The following is a 20,932-nucleotide window of genomic DNA, read 5'->3' as shown; positions in this document are numbered from 1 at the left end:
ATCTTGAACATATTCAAAACATGAAAAATAGAGAGAAAAAAATCAAATAAAGTACCGTTTTTTTCCGTGTATAATGCGCGAAATTTAACTAATTCATTGTCCTAAAATCTGGGGTGCGCATTATACATGGGTACAATTTTTTTTAAATTTCTTTTTTAATAATTTATTTATTTTTTATTTATTTTATTTTTTTAAGAAAATCATGGTACAACAAAACCAACAACAGGACTGACCGACAAAGACGTGGAACAAAAAGACAGGGTGACATTACCAAAGACAGGAAAAGAAACCAAACAGACATCATGACAGTAACACATGCAATGATCCGACGGTGAGCAAGGGGCAGACAGGACTTAAATACAAAACACGTTACATTGTTTGAGGTGACACAGGAAGGGAGGGGCGACGCGAACAGAAACTATGGCAACCTAGACACATAGCAAAACTGGGGACGAGACATGACAAATCTCCCTCAAAATAAAACTTGAAATCACCTTTCTTCTTGTTTGTTGTCAATCGCGCATCGCATTCAGCCATCCTGCCCAACACACTTAGTCAGTAAAATTCATAATTGACGACACATCGTTTGATGCGATGGTGCAATCCTTGATGGTGTGTTATTGTCAAATATTGTTTGGTTTTTAATCTCCATCGCAAACCGGATATCATACGGAGGCCGCCATTACAGATGCGCAGAACGGATGCGCAAGATACGTCAGCTATATAAAGAGCGAGAGTTCAGTTCTCTACCTATTAGTTTCAATTCACAGTTTAATTAGCAGTTTCAATCAGCAAATAACAAAATGCGTATTACAGGTAATATTTTATTTCACAACACTTTGCCTTGTTCCTTTCGTCTCTGCTGTTCACTTCAAACACGCTCCATACGACCGCAATGCTCTCGTATCAGACGCTTGCTCGATCACCTGCTCGTTTGCTGTCACAATGTACCCTACACAAATCCGAAACATTTGTTGCGGCTCCGAGTCACGACGAGGGGCAAGTTTTGGTTTCCAAGGGTGTTTTTATTCCTCTTCAACGTCTCTCCCATACAGAGCCGCCTTTTTCACGTCCGCACGCCTTTTTCACATGTGCGCACTGATCGCGGTGGTGCCTTTACGGGCAGTCGGAGAAATCAACGCCAACAAAAAAGAATTACATCCAGCCTAGTTAAGACCATACCAAAGACTATAAAAATGGGACCCATTGCCTCCCAATGTGACGATCATTGGGACTTAAAAAAATAATAATAATTAAAAAATAAAATTGGGTGCGTATTATACATGGGTACAGGCTTTTTTCCAGTATCAACATGCCATTTTTAGGGTGCGTATTATACATGGGGGCGCATTATACACGGAAAAAAACGGCAATTAACACTTTAAAGCGCCATATCCTCTGGACATGTCCTCTGTCACCAGGATGACATAAAGGACGAGAAATTCGATCGATAGATTTAATGATTTGGAGTGACACAAATGGTTTGATAATATTGTTGTTTATATGATAGTTATTTAAAATATAGTTTATGTATCGTTGTATGGGCCTGTGGAATAATTTGAACTGCGGCGCGGCACACGACATTGTTGACAAAGGACGATCGATGGATTTAATGAATTGGAGTGACACAGATGGTTTTATAAACGTGTTATTTATGTAATAGTTTTTTTTAAATAACTGGATGTTACGTCAGGCCCGTTCTCAGCTCCTTGTTTGTGTTTGTCACGTTAGCATACCGTATCGTTTAGCCTGTTGTTGCTCGTTCATGTCTGTTCTTGGTGTTGGGTTTTGTTGAATAAATTGCCCCCCAAAATGCGACTTATACTCCGGAGCGACTTATATATGTTTTTTTTCACATTTTTGGGCATTTTATGGCTGGTGCGACTTATACTCCGGAGCGACTTAAAGTCCGAAAATTACGGTAAATAATTTCACATATAAGTCGCTCCTGAGTATAAGTCGCCCCCCCACCCACACTATGAAAAATACCGCGATTTATACTCCGAAAAATACGGTAGTTTTGAAATCAGAGACTAGTCAAAACTGTTCAAATTGTTTAAAAAGATGAATGGTAACAATTGCTAGCAATATTTCTATTTTTAAAAAGTGAAGACAATTTATAATTATAGTAATGACGAAGTCGATGCAAAATTTGTCTTTGCGGGTTCACATAAAATGATGTGGTCGGCTGTATCTGCCCCCCGGGCCTTGAGTTTGACACCTATGCCATAGTGGTCAGTGGTCCCCAACCTTTTTTGCGCCACGGACCGGTTACATGTCAGAAATATTTTCGCGGACCAGCATTTATATAAATAAATAATACATTTATATAAATAAATAAATAAATAAATAAATAAATAAATAATACATTTATAATAAATATATAAATACGATAAAATAAAATGATACGACTGACATAAAAACAAGTACAAATGACAAAAATAAAACTCACCATTACGTTGAATTAGTGGGAGCACTGAGTTTGTTTCTCAGAAACGAGCCGGTCCCATCTAGACGTAATCGGAGACAATGACACCCGAGGTGATTAAGGTTTGTCTTTTATTGCAGGATGCTTGGTCTCCATGTGTTGAAGCAGTTTTGAATGCTTCATTGCCTGGTTAGTTAGCCTGTCGCCACATACGTATTAGCTTTGCGGGCTCGACTGGGGAAACATGTCACGTGACCGGGAAAACCATTCTGTGCGGCTTGGCGGCCCGGTACCAAGTGGTGGTTGGGGACCACTGGTCTATATGACAGAAATGTACAGCAATACTCCAAGGCCAAGAAAACAAACAAATATATAGTACAATAACCTAAAGTAAGTCACTGATGGTGACTTGTGTGTGAGCTGCGCTGGATTGTTTCCCACTCAGTGACGGTATGTATGTGGGTGAAATTGGTTGCGATTGGCTGGCAACCAGTTCAGGGTGTACTCCGTCTTTTGCCCAAAGTCAGCTGGGATAGGCTCCAGCACACCGTGCGACAGGATTAGTGAAATTAATGAAAGAGTACCGTATTTTCCGCCCTATAAGGCGCACCTAAAAACCTAGATTTTTATCAAAAGTCGATAGTGCGCCTTATAGTCCGGTGCGCCTTATATATGGATCAAGTGATGAATTTGTTGATCCATACTGGTTGTACACAGTGCTCTGCCAAAATGTTTTAGTACGTTTTAGTACGACTAGTAAATTACAAGGTCGCATCGCTTCCCAACATTACGGTAACTGTAGTCAGGGGGCGTCACCGAATAGCTGCTATACGCGCGAGGCTATTTCATCGAACTTTAGTCAGTTCTGATCATTTTATAGGAGAACGTTTGAGAAACGCGATTGTTTACACTTTGCTGAGGCTCATGGGAGATTGCGAGCTGAGGGTCATGAGTTTTTGCGGATGGCTAATGCTATAACGATAGCTGCTATACGCGCGAGGCTATTTCATGTCAAAATAGGCTGCTCTGTTCATGTTTCGAGTAAATCTACGGATCGATATGGAAGGAAAACATAGGTAAGTAGTACCAATGCGTTAGATTGAACTTTAGTCAGTTCTGATCATTTTAGAGGAGATCGTTTGCGAAACGCGATTGTTTACACTTTGCTGAGGCTCATGGGAGATTGCGAGCTGAGGGTCATGGGTTTTTGCGGATGGCTAATGCTATAACGATAGCTGCTATACGCGCGAGGCTATTTCATGTCAAAATAGGCTGCTCTGTTAATGTTTCAAGTAAATCTACGGATCGATATGGAAGGGAAACATAGGTAAGTAGTACAAATGCGTTAGATCGAACTTTAGTCAGTTCCAATCATTTTATAGGAGATTGTTTGAGAAACGCGATTGTTTACAGAGGGTTCGTTGGTTATTGGCTAGTGGGTGCATACCGCAACCCTAGTCAACCTCAGTTTGTTGCAGTAAAGCTTCTATTTTATGCGCCTTATAGTCCGGTGCGCCTTATATATGAACAAAGTTTTAAAATGGGCCGTTCATTGAAGGTGCCCTTTATACCCCGGTGCGCCTAATAGGGCGCAAAATACGGTAATCTAAAATTTATTTCGAAATGCAGGAAAATGAGGAATACGAAAAGGTTGATCTCTATTCGATAATTATAACGCCACACCCAAAAAATATTTGATTTAAGTTCCTTAGATATTTTCAATACACAAACAAAAGAAAATATAGCATCTCCACCTGTTCCAAAGTCTGGGCTTCTCTACTCAGAGTCTTGCAATTGCGTCATCAACGAGTTGAGGGAATGGATGCATCCATTGCTGAAGTTTTAATTCTGTATTATCTATCCTTGTTTTCCATAGGGCCTACATTACTCCTGACAAGTGACATAATTAAACAGCGCCTGGGCTCTGCTGCTTTGGACAGGTACAAGAGAGAAATTTAACAATTCAATTGGTATGTCACGTACAGAATGGAGCAGGTCAACCAAATGCATCTTGGACCAAGGTTTACTGAGGGGAACAAACAAGCAGGAGAGCATGGTAGGACTAACCGGCAGTAACAAACAGGAACTGACAGGATGGGCAAACAGGACGGGCTAACAGAACGATCTGAAAGGGAGTGACACGCAGACAAGACTTAAGTACAAGACAGGTAACCACAGGGGCAACGCCCCGGAGAGGGCTCAGGGGGAAAAGCTCCCTGGAAACTCCTGGATTTTGGCAGTATAGCAACCCCAAAACCATTAATTTCATCACTCAATTTCAACAGTTTTGTTAAAAAAATATTCCTGCTTGGTGGGCTACCAAGGTGAATATAATACAGTCACGCCTCGGTTTTCGACCACAATCCGTAACAGAAGGCGGTTCGAGAAGCGAATCGGTCAAATTCCGAATCTATTTTTCCCATCACAAATAATGGAATGTTTTTTAATCCATTCCAAGACTTTTTTAAGCATTTTTTCATTTGTGCAATTTTGTCCGATCGCCCAATTGCAGCGCACCGCCAAACGCGCAACCGTAGCACGTCGCCGACCGCGCAACTGCACGGCGCCGGTTGCATTATTGTGACAGTGCCGTAGCTGAAATTTAGAAAATATTTTTAAACTCCTGATTTACTTTCCAAAATTCAAGATTCAAGAGATTCAAGAGTTTTTTTATTCGCCATGTTTGAGCGTGCCAAACAAGGAATTTGACTTCGGTAAAACACACCCTCTGTTCAACATTTCGGTGACTAACAACACTCAGGACATGTGAAAAATGGCAAAAACAGTGTAGACAAATTCAAAAAAGGTGCGAAGAGCAGGATGTTATTGCACAGTAATGAATCTGAGACTCTAAGAGTGGTGTGAGTTCATCAAAGCAACAGCCTGGGGGAAGAAGCTGTCTCTGTGTCTGCTGGTTTTGGCGTACCGAGCTCTATAATGCCGTCCGGAGGGGAGTAGTTCAAACAAACTGCAACCTGGGTGAGATGGGTCTGTAGAGATGTTAGTTGCACGTTTCCTGGTCCTGAACAGGTAGAAGTCTTGGATAGATGGGAGGTTGATTCCAATGATCTTTTCTACAGCCTTGATTGTCCGTTGCAGTCTGTGCTTGCCTTGTTTGGAGGCCGATCCAAACCAGACAGTGGTGCAGAGGACAGACTGGATGATGGCAGTGTAGAAGGTCTTCAGAAGCTCTCGCGGCAGGTTGAACTTCTTGAGCTATCTCAGGAAGTACAGCCTCTGCTCGGCCTTCTTCCGGACAGAGTCTATGTGGCCCGAGAGATTGTGGTTCCCAGGAACTTGAAGGTGTCTGTGGAGAGAATAGTATTACTGCGAATAATGAGGGGCAAAAGTGGTGAAGGGTTTTGCCTGAAGTCCACTGTCATCTCCACGATCTTGAGCGGGTTCAGTTCCAGGTGGTTTTGGCTGCACCAGTGGACCAGCCGCTCCACCTCTTGTCTGTACGCAGTTTCATCACCGTCCTGGATCAGTCCGATGAGAGTGGTGTCGTCTGCATACTTCAGGAGCTTCACAGGAGAGTCACCTGAGGAGAAATCATTGGTGAAGAGAGAGAAGAGCAGTGGGGAGAGGACGCACCCCTGAGGGGCTCCAGTATTGGTGGTCCGGGTGTCAGATGTGATGCCCCCCACTCTCACACGCTGTCTCCTGTTGGTCAGGAAGCTGGTGATCCACTGACAGGTGGAGGCAGGCACCGGAAGCTGGATGAGCTTCTGTTGGAGGATGTCAGGAGCGATGGTGTTGAACGCCAAGCTGAAGTCCACGAACAGGATCCTGGCGTACGTTCCTGGGGTGTCCAGGTGGTGCAGGATGTAGTGCAGTCCCATGTTGACCACATCATCCACTGACCTGTTTGCCCGGTAGGCAAACTGGAAGGGGTCAAGCAGGGGGCCCGTGACATCCTTCAGGTGGTTCTGCACTAACCTCTCGAAAGATTTCATGACCACAGATATCAGTGCGACAGGTCTGTAGTCATTCAAACCTGTGATGGCGGGCTTCCTGGCCACTGGAACGATGGTGGAGCTCTTGAAGCACGAGGGAACCTCACACAGCTCCAGAGAACGGTTGAAGATCTGTGCAAAGGTGGGCGCCAGCTGCTCAGCGCAGACTTTCAAGCAGGAAGGTGACACGCCGTCTGGGCCCGGTGCCTTCCTGGTCTTTTGTCTCCGGAACTTCTGGCGCACTTCCTCCTCGCGGATCTGGAGTGCGGGCGCGGCCTCTACAAGAGAGAGAGAGTGGGTGACAACGATGATAGAGGTGTGGACAGAGTAGTTGTGGGGAGAGGTGAGTATGTAGATTGTGCTGCAGGAAGTCCCGTTGTGTGGGAGGACCGATCAAACCTGGAGTAGAACCTGTTTAGCTGGTTAGCAAGCCTTGGGCTCTCCACAGGACGGGGGGTTTGTTTCTTGTACCCCGTGATGCTTTGCAGACCTTTCCACACTGTTGAGGGATCAGGATTGGCAGAGAGGTGTCTCTGAAGTGAATATTGAAGTGGACCTCAGTGTGCAGGGAGCTTAATATATATATAAATATTAGGGGTGTAACGATACATTGATACACATCGATTAATCGATATAATGCTCTACGATTTATTGGCATCAATGCTAAACGTAAACATGGATTTATATTGCCGTGTTTGACCTAAGACATTACACGCGACTTTATTTTGAAATCCAGTTCATTGTTGCTTGCTTCCTTTTTTTTATATATATTATATATATATATATATATATAGACAATTCTCCTCTAGACAATTATATGTGATATCAGGAACCTTACATGGTAAATACTGTATACAAAATGCAGCATAGTACAGTATAGTGAAGTGACGGCACACCTAAAGACGTCTAAATCTGATAGAAGGCAAGAGATTTCATCACATTGCATGCAGTAAACCTGAGTTTTATTCCTTACCTTTAAAGTGTCCATGAGTATCGTCTTTCCAGTTGGCTCGGCCAGCAGGAAGACATCCACCGCATCGTCCTCTATCAATCTGACTCTGGCCTTACTCCTTGGACGCAGCGCTGCATCCGCCAGGCTGATTGCATCATTATTGTGGGACTGGGTGAACAAGAGCCAACAGTTGGAGAGGTCTATTTATTCACTGTGTTTTACCATTTATGATGTATATATATATATATATATATACACACATAAATACACACATACATACACACACACACACACACATATATATATACTATATATATACTATGTAAACACGCACAAACACAGTGATATTTGAGAAGTGAAATGCAGTTCATAGGATTTACAGAAAGTGTGTAATCATTACTTAAAAGTAGGCAGGTGCATACATTTGGGCACCCTTGTTATTTTATTGATTTGAATACCTTTAGCACTAATTATTGGAACATCGACATACACAGGTGAAGCCAACCATAAGAATGGGGTTTTGAGGTCGCCAGTCGCAAGTTGTTCTCCTCATTGCATCTTCCCTGAAGAGTGGCAGAATGGGAGCCTCAAAACAACTGACAAAACAAAGATTGTTCAACGTCATGGTTTAGGGGAAGGATACAAAAAGCTAGAGATCAAAAATCAGAGATTTCAGCTGTCAGTTTACAGTGCGAGGAACATAGTGAGGAAACGGAAGACCACAGGCACAGTTCTAGTTAAGGCCCGGAGTGGCAGGCCAAGAAAAATCTCAGATAAGCAGAGGCGAAGGATGGTGAGAACAGTCAAAGTCAAGCCACAGACCAGCTTATCCGAACAACCAATGATTTATAAAGGAACATCTTGAAAATGATCAGGGGTGCCCAAACATTTGCATACACACGTATATGTATTCGCACATATGTACATATTTGCATAAACATATATAAAATATGCCTATCTCCTTGTAGTTGGAGCAAATGTTGGAGAGCAGTGCTGTTAGGGCCCAGAAGCAATTGGTATTGCTGCACAGGGAGGATGGTCCTCCACCCAAAGGGACTGCTGAGTGGCTGAACATGCGGAGTTGGATCTCCACACACCATCACTTGTCCTGTCCTCGGAGAGTTTTCTCCAGGAGAAGTTTGCCTAAATTGGTACTTGAAATAGCCAACACAAGCTATTTAACCTGACAAAACATTGGCACAATGACTTCTCTCTGTCGATTACTTCACAGTTTTTTCATTCATCTTTTTAGCAAAATTGATTTGTTGCACTTTCAATTCTTTATCTTTCTGTGTGAGCATGAATCATTTGAGTGTTGCTTGCTGTCGGTTTTTTTTACCGCAGAGAGAACTGTACCAACGTGTGTTTGAAAAGTGTCCAGAACGGCACTCTGATTTCTCACGCCTGGCCAGGATTTTAACAGGAAACAGCATTGCTGTTGTGCTCGGTGGAGGAGGTGCCAGGTACTGTGGTTTTAAGATAATCCAAATGCAAACACACCATCAGCATAGTTAAACATCCTCAGAAACATACACAACATTTCATGTGACAGATTAGAAATTTGAAATTGATACATTGTTGATTTGCTTATCCATCCAACTATCCCTTATTTATTCAGTTACTATACGTACGTATGGTTGAAACCCAAGCAGTTGTGAAGCTGAGATGGAAAACTTGAATCAGACAATTTGAATGACCTGAAGAAGAATGAAACCACAGTTGTAATAACTACCATTGAAGAGACAGACATTGATATTTGTAGCACTATTTATTATCAATACTTAATTTCAGGTCACCTCTAACTGAACTGTTTTCTTTACTGCTCGGGCTTTAAACACTCAATAGTAGCTCAGGGTACCGTCCGACACCTGAAGTCCTTGGAAGGGATGCCTCCCGTTGTCCTGTTGAGGACTCTCTCCTTCTACAGTGGGAGCAATGGCAGTGACAATCGATCTAATCTCAGTTCAAGTTTTAATTTGTTGCATTTTTATTGGCTGTAATTAAATCATTATCCAGATCTGGAATTTCTTTCAAACTTTTAACTTTTATTGCTGTCAGATTCATATATCATCGTCACGGTGGCTTCTTGACCCGCTCTGGTCTGAGTACTTTTGCTTCACATGTACTGTCCTTTTCAGGGGTTGCTCCCAGGTTGGTATCATTCGGGCACTGAATGAGGCAGGGATCCCCGTGGACATTGTGGGTGGTACCTCCATCGGGTCATTCATGGGAGCGCTGTATGCTGAGGAGAAAAGCAACAGTCGAATGAGGATTCGGGCTCGTGAATGGGCAATGGTAGGTTAAAACCCCTTACCAGTCCTGCTTTATGTGCTTGCGCCTGTTTGATTTAAGTGCTCGCAAAATCAGCTGGAAAGTTGAAGAATTTGCGGGGATTTGTGCCACCTACCTGCCCAGTCAAGTCATTCATAGTTAAAAAAATGAGTTCCTGGAGATGTGAATAATAAATGCCCAACATTTTGAGATACGGTCATGTCTGCAGGCTCAGAGAGCACTGAAATCAGATAGGCACAAACACAAAAACAGCAATGGCAAGGGGGTTAATGAAAAATCAATCACATTTCTCAGTACCGTTTTTTTCCGTGTATAGTGCGCAAAATTTAACTAATTTATTGTCCTAAAATCTGGGGTGCGCATTATACATGGGTACAAAAAAATTTTTAATTTTTTTTTTTTTAATTTTTATTTTATTTTTATTTATTTTTTTAAGTCCCAATGATCGTCACACACGCACGGAGGCAATGGGTCCCATTTTTATAGTCTTTGGTATGGTCTTAACTAGGCTGGATGTAATTTTTTTGTTGGCGTTGATTTCTCCGACTGCCCATAAACGCACCACCGCGCTCCGTGCGCGCACGGGAAAAAGGCGGCTCTGTATGGGAGAGACGTTGAAGAGGAATAAAAACACCCTTGGAAACCAAAACTTGCCCCTCGTCGTGACTCGGAGCCGCAACAAATGTTTCAGATTTGTGTAGGGTACATTGTGACAGACAGCAAACGAGCAGGTGATCGAGCAAGCGTCTGATACGAGAGCATTGCGGTTGCATGGAGCGTGTTTGAAGTGAACAGCAGAGAAGAAAGGAACAAGGCAAAGTGTTGTGAAATAAAATGCACAGAACGACTGCGCAAGACACGTCAGCTATATAAAGAGCGAGAGTTGTTTTCTTCCTATTAGTTTCAATTCACAGTTTAATTAGCAGTTTCAATCAGCAAATAACAAAATGCGTATTACAGGTAATATTTTATTTCACAACACTGCCTTGTTCCTTTGGTCTCTGCTGTTCATCCTAAAACACAAAGGCGCTCTTTAAGCAATGCGACAGTGAGCGCCCGGCGCGCTGCGGTTGCGCGACCGCACCAAATTAAGCTCCCTGCGCAGTGCGCAGTGAGGTCCACTTAAATTTTAGAAAGTACATCAGGACTTTAAGAATATCTTCTAAATTTCAGCGACGGCTCTGTCACAATAATGCGACCAGCGCGGTGCAGTTGGGCGGTCGGCGGCGCGCTACGGTTGAGCGTTCTCGCTCGCGCTCTCTCTCTCGCTCTCTCTCGCTCTCGCACACACGCAAACCGGATATCATACGGAGGCCGCCATTACAGATGCGCAGAACCGATGCGCAAGACACGTCAGCTATATAAAGAGCGAGAGTTCAGTTCTCTACCTAAATCCGTATTACAGGTAATATTTTATTTCCCAACACTTTGCCTTGTTCCTTTCTTCTCTGCTGTTCACTTCAAACACGCTCCATGCGACCGCAATGCTCTCGTATCAGACGCTTGCTCGATCACCTGCTCGTTTGCTGTCTGTCACAATGTACCCTACACAAATCCGAAACATTTGTTGCGGCTCCGAGTCACGACGAGGGGCAAGCTTTGGTTTCCAAGGGTGTTTTTATTCTTCTTCAACGTCTCTCCCATACAGAGCCGCCTTTTTCACGTCCGCACGCGTCTTTCCCGTGCGCGCACGGAGCGCGGTGGTGCGTTTACGGGCAGTCGGAGAAATCAACGCCAACAAAAAAAATTACATCCAGCCTAGTTAAGACCATACCAAAGACTATAAAAATGGGACCCATTGCCTCCCTGCGTGTGTGACGATCATTGGGACTTAAAAAAAAAAAAAAAAAATTAAAAAAAATTCATAAAAATTGGGTGCGTATTATACATGGGTACAGGCTTTTTTCCAGCATCAGCATGCCATTTTTAGGGTGCGTATTATACATGGGGGCGCACTATACACGGAAAAAAACGGTATTTCTTTCTTGTTGTTTGAGTTCTTGTTGCTCTGTAACCAACGCAGGTATTTTAATTTTTGCTGCATTTTCATTGTTGTTGTTTTTCAGGATATGACATCCCTCTTCAAGAAGTTCGTGGATTTAACCTACCCTGTCACTTCCATGTTTTCTGGGGCTTCCTTTAACTCTGGCATTAGATCAGTTTTTAAAGGCAAACAGATCGAGGTATGGTGCAATAATCCAAAAAAATGTTTTTGCAGAGAAGATCGACGACAACATTAATAACCTCATTTAACAAAGCCTACTTTTATCACTTCTCACCTGCTAGGACTTGTGGCTACCATACTTCAACATTACAACAGATATCACAGCTTCCTCCATGAGAGTTCACACTGATGGTAAATCTTAATGTCAAAGTGTTAGGGTTTGCAAAATATCTTCATCGTAGGATTATGTTGGAATGTAACCTGTAATAATTTACCTAGCTTGTCCTGTCTTAACAAAAGTAGTAGAACAAAGTGCTAAGATCTTTTCAACTGATTGACTAGCAGAGGAAGCAATCAAAGTTGCTTTGTTTACACAACGTCGTAAAAGACCCCCTCCTATGCTTTAATCAGCAGGCCAGGGGCTTCACCCCATCCTGTCCACCCACACCCCCACTTTCAACCCCACTCTGTTTCTCTCAATAAATATGCACCTGATGAGGCCTGAGTCAGATCTCATTAGACCATCGCTGTAAGCACAGCGACAAATGAACTCTCCACCTGCAGGTGTCTGAAACGACTAACTTTTCTCCAGTGTGGTTCTTCAAAATAAGTTAGAGTGAGCACCACCCTAACACAAAGAACTCCTCTCCCATCACCCTTTTTGCTCCAAAACCAAAAAATGTCATGATGAGAAAATATTGATGCTGCATGAACAATGGAATTCTTGTCTAATAGAATGTTTGAAGTGCTTCCATTCATTTTCAATGTTTAAATTCTGCATTTCCTGTTAGGTTCACTGTGGCGTTATGTCCGTGCCAGTATGTCACTGTCTGGTTACCTTCCTCCTCTTTGTGATCCCAAAGATGGCCACTTACTGATGGATGGGGGTTACATCAACAATCTACCTGGTAAGACCAATCATAAATAAGATGACATCACACTAAATATGAGTTATTAGGTAGGAACTGTAACGTTCTAAGGGTGTATTCAGAGCTGACTGTTTGGTCCGCTTTAAACGAACTAGAGTTCCATTATAACGCTGGTCCCGACCTTTTGTGCAGGTGTGAATACACGCAAACGAATCCTGGTGCAGATTAAAGAACCGGTTTGAAAGCGAACCGAGACCACTTGAAAAAGTGGGTCTCGGTTCGCTTTCAAACGAACTCTGGTGTGCTTCGCTTCAGGTGTGAATACAAACAGCATAGATCTGAACCAACAGCACTAATATGCAGAGCAGGAATGCAGCGCGCAGGACTCGCATGTTTTCCTCCATTTCCGGGCCTGTGCTCTGTGTGCTGCCCAGGTCATTGCTGTCCAATGGGAGCACAGATCGTGGGTGTGTTTACAAAAAAAGCAAGACCATGCAAAACATTCAAGGAATGAGGATCTCTTGACTGTGAACCCAATAGAGGAACCACAATAGTCAAAAGTGTGGATCCCTATATCATTTAATTCACTTAATACCGTTTTTTTCCGTGTATAGTGCGCAATATTTAACTAATTTATTGTCCTAAAATCTGGGGTGCGTATTATACATGGGTACAAAAAATTTTTTTAATTTTTTATTTTTTTATTTTTTTTTTTTTATTTTTATTTTTTTTAAAGAAAGTCATGGTACAACAAAACCAACAACAGGACTGACCGACAAAGTTGTGGAACAAAAAGACAGGGTGACATTACCAAAGACAGGAACAGAATGACAGTAACACATGCAATGATCCAACGGTGAGCGAGGGGCAGACAGGACTTAAATACAAAACACGTTACATCGATTGAGGTGACACAGGAAGAGCGGGGTGACGCGAACAGAAACTATGGCAACCTAGACACATAGCAAAACTGGGGACGAGACATGACAAATCTCCCCCGAAATAAAACTCACCTTTCTTCTTGTTTGTTGTCAATCGCGCATCGCATTCAGCCATCCTGCCCAACACACTTAGTAAAATTCATAATTGACGACACATCGTTTGATGCGATGGTGCAATCCTCGATGGTGTGTTATTGTCAAATATTGTTTGTTTTTAAATCTCCATCGCGGACCGGACGTCATACGGAGGCCGCCATTACAGATGCGCAGAACGGTTGCGCAAGACACGTCAGCTATATAAAGAGCGAGAGTTCAGTTCTCCACCTATTAGTTTCAATTCACAGTTTAATTAGCAGTTTCAATCAGCAAATAACAAAATGCGTATTACAGGTAATATTTTATTTCACAACACTTTGCCTTGTTCCTTTCGTCTCTGCTGTTCATTTCAAACACGCTCCATACGACCGCAATGCTCCTGTATCAGACGCTCACTCGATCACCTGCTAGTTTGCCGTCTGTCACAATGTACCCTACACAAATCCGAAACATTTGTTGCGGCTCCGAGTCACGACGAGGGGCAAGTTTTGGTTTCCAAGGGTGTTTTTATTCCTCTTCAACGTCTCTCCCATACAGAGCCGCCTCGTTCCCCTGCGCGCACGGAGCGCGGTGGTGCTTTTAGGGGCAGTCGGAGAAATCAACGCCAACAAAAAAAATGACATCCAGCCTAGTTAAGACCATACCAAAGACTATAAAAATGGGGCCCATTGCCTCCCTGCGTGTGTGACGATCTTTGGGACTTAAAAAAAAAAAAAAAAATTAATTTTTTTTTTTTTAAAAATTCATAAAAATTGGGTGCGTATTATACATGGGTACAAGCTTTTTTCCAGCATCAGCATGCCATTTTTAGGGTGCGTACTATACATGGGGGCGCACTATACACGGAAAAAAACGGTAATTGCGCTTTTCTGTCCATCCAAAATCAGTTTCAGTTCAAAAATGATTTTTGTCTTTTTTTTGTTTCTAGCTGACGTGGCTCGCTCCATGGGCGCCAAAGTTGTAATTGCTGTAGATGTTGGAAGTAGAGCTGAAACCAATTTGACCAACTATGGTGATTCCCTGAATGGGTGGTGGCTTCTGTGGAAACGATTCAACCCTCTAGCTGAGAAAGTCAAGGTATGTATAATTTAAATTACCTTCATTCAGTCAAGGTACGTATACTTTAAATTACTAATACTATACTAATGCTAATAATTAATCATTTGAATTACCTTCAATTTAGTTCTCCGGAAAAAAAAGTAAGAAAATGTGAAAAAAAGTTAGAGAATGTGAATGGCACACTAGATTGATTGATTGATTGATTGAATATTTATTGATCCCCAGGGGTGGGGAAATTCAGGCCCCAGCAGTATTCATACCACAGAGTGGGTATACAAAAGACGCACAAATGGCATGAGCGCAACTCAACAGGCTCTCATAAGGCTGCCACACAACGGCGCCACAAAGAAAGCCAGAAAGTGCTCAAGATAAAAGCCATCAAAGCAAAACAAAGATAAAAGACAAAGGAAAAAAAGTAACTGTGGCCAACCAGCACCCCTCAATACAAGAGAACACCCCAAAACGCACTAAATAGCCCCCACGGGGTCCATAGACAGGTGTAGGGGCAGTCCAGTTCTACGGCGCCCAATGGACCGTGGTCGTGAATCGGTGAAAAACATCACAAAGCAGGCAAACGTGTGAGCAGCGTCCTGGGCACCCAGTCGGGTGCACGTGCAGATGGTCACCACGGGGCTAGCATGGCGAAAGTCGTTGGTTCCGACGAGCACGAGGGAGCGGACTCCCCACAGGGGTTGCGGCTGCAAGGCCAAGGCGAGGGACCCGGTCATCACTGCCCGGATAAGCAGGAAGCCGCCGTAGAGTTACGCCGGTCTCGACCGATGATCCCGGTCCCAGGAAGAAAAAAAATAATACAAAATATCCGATCCGAAGAGATACCGAGGTGCGGTAGAAGGCACCAGCATCGCCGAATGGACAAAAAGACAGAAAGAAAAAGGAGAAAAGAAAGAAATAAAGAGGAAAAGAGAGAACACTGCTGGGAGGCAGCCACTTACGGCGCCATACCGAAAGAAAAAAAAAAAAAAAAAAAATGAAACATGAAAGTATTTTATGACATTACATTCAAAATCCATATACAATGATGAGGAGATATTGATGTTTAATGTGGGCCTAGCTTTCATTTTGTTTTTATTTTGACCAAGAGGGATTATGAAGCTGTGTTCAGGGGTCTGTGGGGTCCAGACAAGTTTTTCCTCCATCTCATTCCATCCAGTCCTGCTTATTGTACCGTGCATCTCTGTCTGCTGGAACAGACAAGGTCCTTTGCCATTGGAAGAATTTAATTGTCTCAAATATCTTTGTATGCTAACAAATTAAAATGTTTCTTTTTGGAATTTACCTCATGTCATTGTTAGATTTAAGGCCTTTTCTGAAAGCAATAGATTATTACACCGGATTTTATTTAGAAGTATCTGAGTAAAGTGGGCAGACTATAACTGCTTGGTGTACTTTTCAGATTTTTATTTCAAAAGAAAACCAAGTAAAACTACTAAGTGTAGTGTCATTCTTCCTCATAATTATGCACCACTTTGAACCCCTGAAAATAGCTTTAATTTCTAAATAGTTTGAAACGTCTTAAATTGAAGCATCACTCCAGGCTGTCTTTAAATGGTGGCTCTCAAAATTCGAAAGCAAGTACCGTAATTTTTGGACTAAGTTTTTTTCATAGTTTGGGTGGCTCCTGAGTATAAGTCGCCCCGACTTATACTCAGGAGCGACTTATATACATATATATGTTTTTTTTTTCACTTTTTTGGGCATTTTATGGCTGGTGCGACTTATACTCCGGTGTGACTTATAGTCCGAAAATTACGGTAAATTTTTTCAACTGCATTTCCCACCCCAATACTATTCTTGAATATATTTTTGTTGCTAACCAACTTCTGCTTCACACTTCAGCCCATTCATCAATAATAGAGCGTAAATACAGTTAAAAGGAGGAGTGAATATTTATTTTGCGAGTCAAGTTACAGTATGCACCCCTAAATTTTCTACTTGTGTCCTTAAAAGTTCGGGTTAAGGCAAACAAAGATTGTGATTTGCGGACCAGCCACATTGGGTTCTAAAATTTGAAAGAGTGGTCAAGGCCAGAAAAAAAGCATTGCGTGTGGTCTGCAAACCTCGCACAGTAAGCGCACTGTTTTATTAAACACTCGGCCACTTTCCTTTTCTTTGGTCTGCTCATTTTTACAGCTGGTCTCAAATAGCAATGGGTAAATGAAAGCGGATTAAAGACAATTATTTATTTACAAGGGAAAGCAGGTGCGAAAAAAGCACGGGTCAAAGCGGACATGAACGCATCGCCTCCTGTCGTATTCTGCATTTAATTTTATTTGCTAACCTCCTAAACCCTTCTCCCAGGTACTTAATATGGCAGAGATCCAAACCCGACTTGCTTATGTTTGTTGTGTCAGACAACTTGAGTCGGTTAAAGACAGTGACTACTGTGAGTATATCCGCCCTCCCATCGACCGCTATGGCACATTGGAGTTTGGCAAGTTTGATGAAATTGCTGTAAGTATTCTTGTCCTCTATTGTTACTAGTGCTTTCATTATTAGGTTGAAAATCACATCCTGACATTCACATTCCATTATGCTTCAGGAAGTGGGATACCAGCATGGGAAGACACTGTTTGATGTTTGGCAGCGGAGTAGTGTGGTGGACAGCATGCTTAAAGACAGACATCAGGAGGAATTCCATAAGACCAAAAGTAGTCACGTGAGCACAGTTTGTTTATCTGTTCATTGATTGATTGATTGATTGATTGATTGATTGATCGATTGATTGATTGATTGATTGATTGATTGATTGATTGATTGATTGATTGATTGATTGATTGATTGATTCATTCATTCATTCATTCATTCATTCATTCATTCATTCATCTATTCACACTCGGAGGAGGCACCGAGGTCCGGATAGCAAAGCGCTTCAAAGTGCAGGGTTACGGCAGAAATTAAAACCCCTCACCATCGTCATTTCGAGTCGTTCCAGGCTGACTCAAAGCTGGTCATGGAAGACTATAACGGGAGAAGTGCACCCGGCTGGGAGCCAATTTGCCCAGGGCGGGAGTTGATAGTTACTTTATCCCGCCCATCAGACGCTCTGCATTTCTGGGAGGTTATGTGGCACTGGGCTGACCCAGATGCTCACTTAATGCATGATGACTGATTGGATGATCTGTCTGAGGCGGGACTGAACGGCTCCTCATTTGAATTACCAGCAGGACTGTTGTCACAAAATCCAAACACAACCCACACACAAACTACTAGTTTCCCCTTTCAATGTAGCATGTCATGCAATCAGCCAGCATGTCTTCAAAAAGACTGTCGCGTTTGCTTCTTGCAATGCGCCTGTTCACAATGCTCTGATTATCTGACAGTTCTTGGTATATAGAACATATATATATATATATATTGACATACTGAAACAACTTCAACACTCACTTGACCTGGCTCTGTGTGACTTGTTCAGTGGGGTCATGGAGGGACCGGTTTTGAAGATGTGGACCAGATCAAGATGGTTGTGACAACGGAGCCAAGAAGGATCATGGAAGAATCCTTCCAAGAATGCATGAGGGCATGACAAAGAATATGTATTTAGTAGGGGTGTAACGATTCATCGATACACATCGATTAATCGATATAATGCTCGACGATTTATTGGCATCGATGCTAAAGGTAAACATCGATTTATATCGCCGTGTTTGACCTCGGACATTAGACGCGACTTTATTTTGAAATCCAGTTCATTGTTGCTTGCTTCCTCTTTCTGGGAGCAGTGCGCGCGTGTTGTGAGTAGAGCACGCACGTAAAAGGGGAGTCGACAACTAGTACGCGGCTCCTGGACTGGTGCTATGGCTAGTGTCCAAAAAGACGAGGAAATTTGCTCCCCTTTAGGCTTCAAGTCATTCGTTTGGAAGCACTTTGGATTCCAAAAAAAAGATGACTCAACGGACAAGACACGTGCAGTTTGTAAATCCTGCCATGCGGTGATCAAATATTCAGGGACCACAAATCTCTATATTTATTTTTAAAGAAAAAACACGACATCAAAGTTCAGTCTTAAAATAAGGACTTTGTATACTACAATACTCTTATAATTGCCTAAATAAAGAGTTTGCAGTACCTTGTTGATTTTCCGTATGAATTATTATAAATCAGGATATTGTTCTATATTTCTTATTTAAAAAAAAAAAATCGATCGTAGAGCACTATATTGTGATATATCGTGAATGAATCGCAGCAGGCTTTAAGATATCGGCAAATATCGTATCGTAGTTCTTTGTATCGATATGATATCGTATCGTGACAAAACCCGCGATTTACACCCCTAGTATTTAGACACCAGGGAGAATATGGGAAAATTTTGCTAGAGTAGGCTCCGGGTTACCTGTAGCCCTAATGAGCACTAATTATATAAAAAATGGATGGGTTCAGACTGAGAAAGAATTGGCATTGGAGAACAGGAGCTGATATTGTTTTTCTGTTAGGTGGTCACATGTCCAAATGCCTCCTTTACGGACCTGGCCGAGATTGTGTCACGAATCGACCCTGTCAAGACTGCATTAATTGAAGGTTTGATCTTTATTAGTTATTTGTTAAAAACATATTTAGTAACATTATAAATATTTTAAATACAGAGTGAAATTAATTTGTTGTCCTTCAGAGGAACTATCAGAAGATTACCAGACCGACTATGATGAGGAGGCAGTAGAAAGCCCACTGTCTGACTTTGAGACGTTCATGCCTGGTAGCAGATACACAGAAGGAGAGGAGATAGGCGACACTGCCGAAACGGTATGCCATACTAAACAAGTCAACTCAAAGCGTCAGCCGTAAAATTTAAATGTCATCTGTTGGTTTGCAAACGATTTCTGTTTTCTCTCTTTATCGTCACAAGTTTGCCTTAAGACATGAGCTGAAGGCAAATCATGTTTCTTTCTAAAATAATTATTATTAAGATTATGGTTTTATTTGGGAGAAAATCCAAGTTAATGTTGTCCCATATGATGAAATTATGTCAAGCTGAACAGTGTGATGTTGTAAAAGCGAGGCAAAAAGGTTTATTTGGTTTAGCCTACCTCATTTTTGTCAACAGACATGATTGAATTTTATTGTGTGAAATGATCTAAATATGTTTACAATGTTCTGATATGTATCTATTTTTTTACAAATAATATTTTAATCCATCCATCCATTTTCTATACCACTTGTCCCCACGGGGGTCGCGGGCGTGCTGGAGCCTATCCCAGCAGTCATCGGGCAGTAGGCGGGGTGTTAGAGTGGTGCTCACTCTAACTTATTTTGCAAGAACCACATGGGAGACAGTTAAGTCTTTTTGGGCACCTGCAGGCGGAGAGTTCATTCGTCACTGTGCGTACAGCAATGATCGAATGACGTCTGACTCGCTTCCCACAAGAGCATCTTTATTAAGAGAAAAAGGGTGGGGGTGACAGTGGACTGAATAGACAAGTTAAAAGCCCTTGACCTCTAGATTAGCAGAGCAGGGGATGTTTTACGACATTGTGTAGGATGGAACAAGCTAGGTTATTTATTACTGGTTACACACCAACATAAGCATAAAACTAATCTACCTAGGTTATTTATTACTGGTTACATACATTCCAACATAATCATATGATCAAGATAGTTTTGGAAAACCCTGACACGGGGGACACCCTGAACCGGTTGCCAGCCGATCGCAGGGTACACAGACGAACAACCATCCGCACTCGCACTCACACCTAGGGGCAATTTCGAGTGCTCGGCCTACCAAGCATGTTCTGGGGATGTGGGGGGAAACCGGAATGCCCGGAGAAAACCCACGCGGGCATGGGGAGAACATGCAAACTCCACACAGGGAGGGTCGGAGGTGGAATCGAACCGGCACCCTTCTAACTGTGAGGTGGACGTGCTAACCAGTGCTCGGTGGAGCCGCCCTAATATTGTAATGGTATATTTAATTATGATTGAAAAAGTTGTTGAAGACCTAAATGTGCACCATTGAACTGCGGGGACGTGACTACGGGTGGGCTGGGGCGTGCCTTGCCTCCACAAAGATAAGCCGTGCCCTCCCAGAGGAATCATCTGCCCATTCAATGCAGGGCTCGAAGCTTATTTTTTGCCCAAGTTGCCCTCGGGCAAGTTGGAGAAAATTTTACTTGCCCGAAACAAAATTTTACTTGCCCGAATTTTTTTGGAGTGGATTTTTACT

The 20,932-nt window shown here is 42.5% G+C and overlaps 1 protein-coding gene across 4 annotated transcripts in view; it reads left to right on the top strand.

The window, feature by feature from the left end:
• pnpla7b (patatin-like phospholipase domain containing 7b) overlaps positions 1-20,932 on the top strand; it is a 70,235-nt gene that overhangs the window by 46,559 nt on the left and 2,744 nt on the right. For 2 of the 4 annotated variants that reach the window (XM_061277593.1, XM_061277596.1), the window contains 13 exons: positions 4,305-4,368; positions 7,366-7,534; positions 8,305-8,487; positions 8,681-8,799; positions 9,475-9,631; positions 11,695-11,811; positions 11,915-11,984; positions 12,584-12,700; positions 14,627-14,775; positions 17,077-17,229; positions 17,318-17,434; positions 19,209-19,293; positions 19,385-19,515. In XM_061277593.1, coding sequence (XP_061133577.1) covers positions 4,305-4,368; positions 7,366-7,534; positions 8,305-8,487; positions 8,681-8,799; positions 9,475-9,631; positions 11,695-11,811; positions 11,915-11,984; positions 12,584-12,700; positions 14,627-14,775; positions 17,077-17,229; positions 17,318-17,434; positions 19,209-19,293; positions 19,385-19,515 — 1,631 coding nt within the window. Of the gene's footprint in view, positions 1-4,304; positions 4,369-7,365; positions 7,535-8,304; positions 8,488-8,680; positions 8,800-9,474; positions 9,632-11,694; positions 11,812-11,914; positions 11,985-12,583; positions 12,701-14,626; positions 14,776-17,076; positions 17,230-17,317; positions 17,435-18,190; positions 18,972-19,208; positions 19,294-19,384; positions 19,516-20,932 lie in introns of those variants that run through there. The other 2 variants (XM_061277594.1, XM_061277597.1) reach the window with 2 other exon arrangements.

Source organism: Syngnathus typhle, linkage group LG5, assembly GCF_033458585.1.
Source record: "Syngnathus typhle isolate RoL2023-S1 ecotype Sweden linkage group LG5, RoL_Styp_1.0, whole genome shotgun sequence".
Taxonomy (NCBI): Eukaryota; Metazoa; Chordata; class Actinopteri; order Syngnathiformes; family Syngnathidae; genus Syngnathus; species Syngnathus typhle.
The sequence above is the reverse complement of the archived record's forward strand: the minus strand, read 5'-3'. Positions and strand labels throughout refer to the sequence as shown.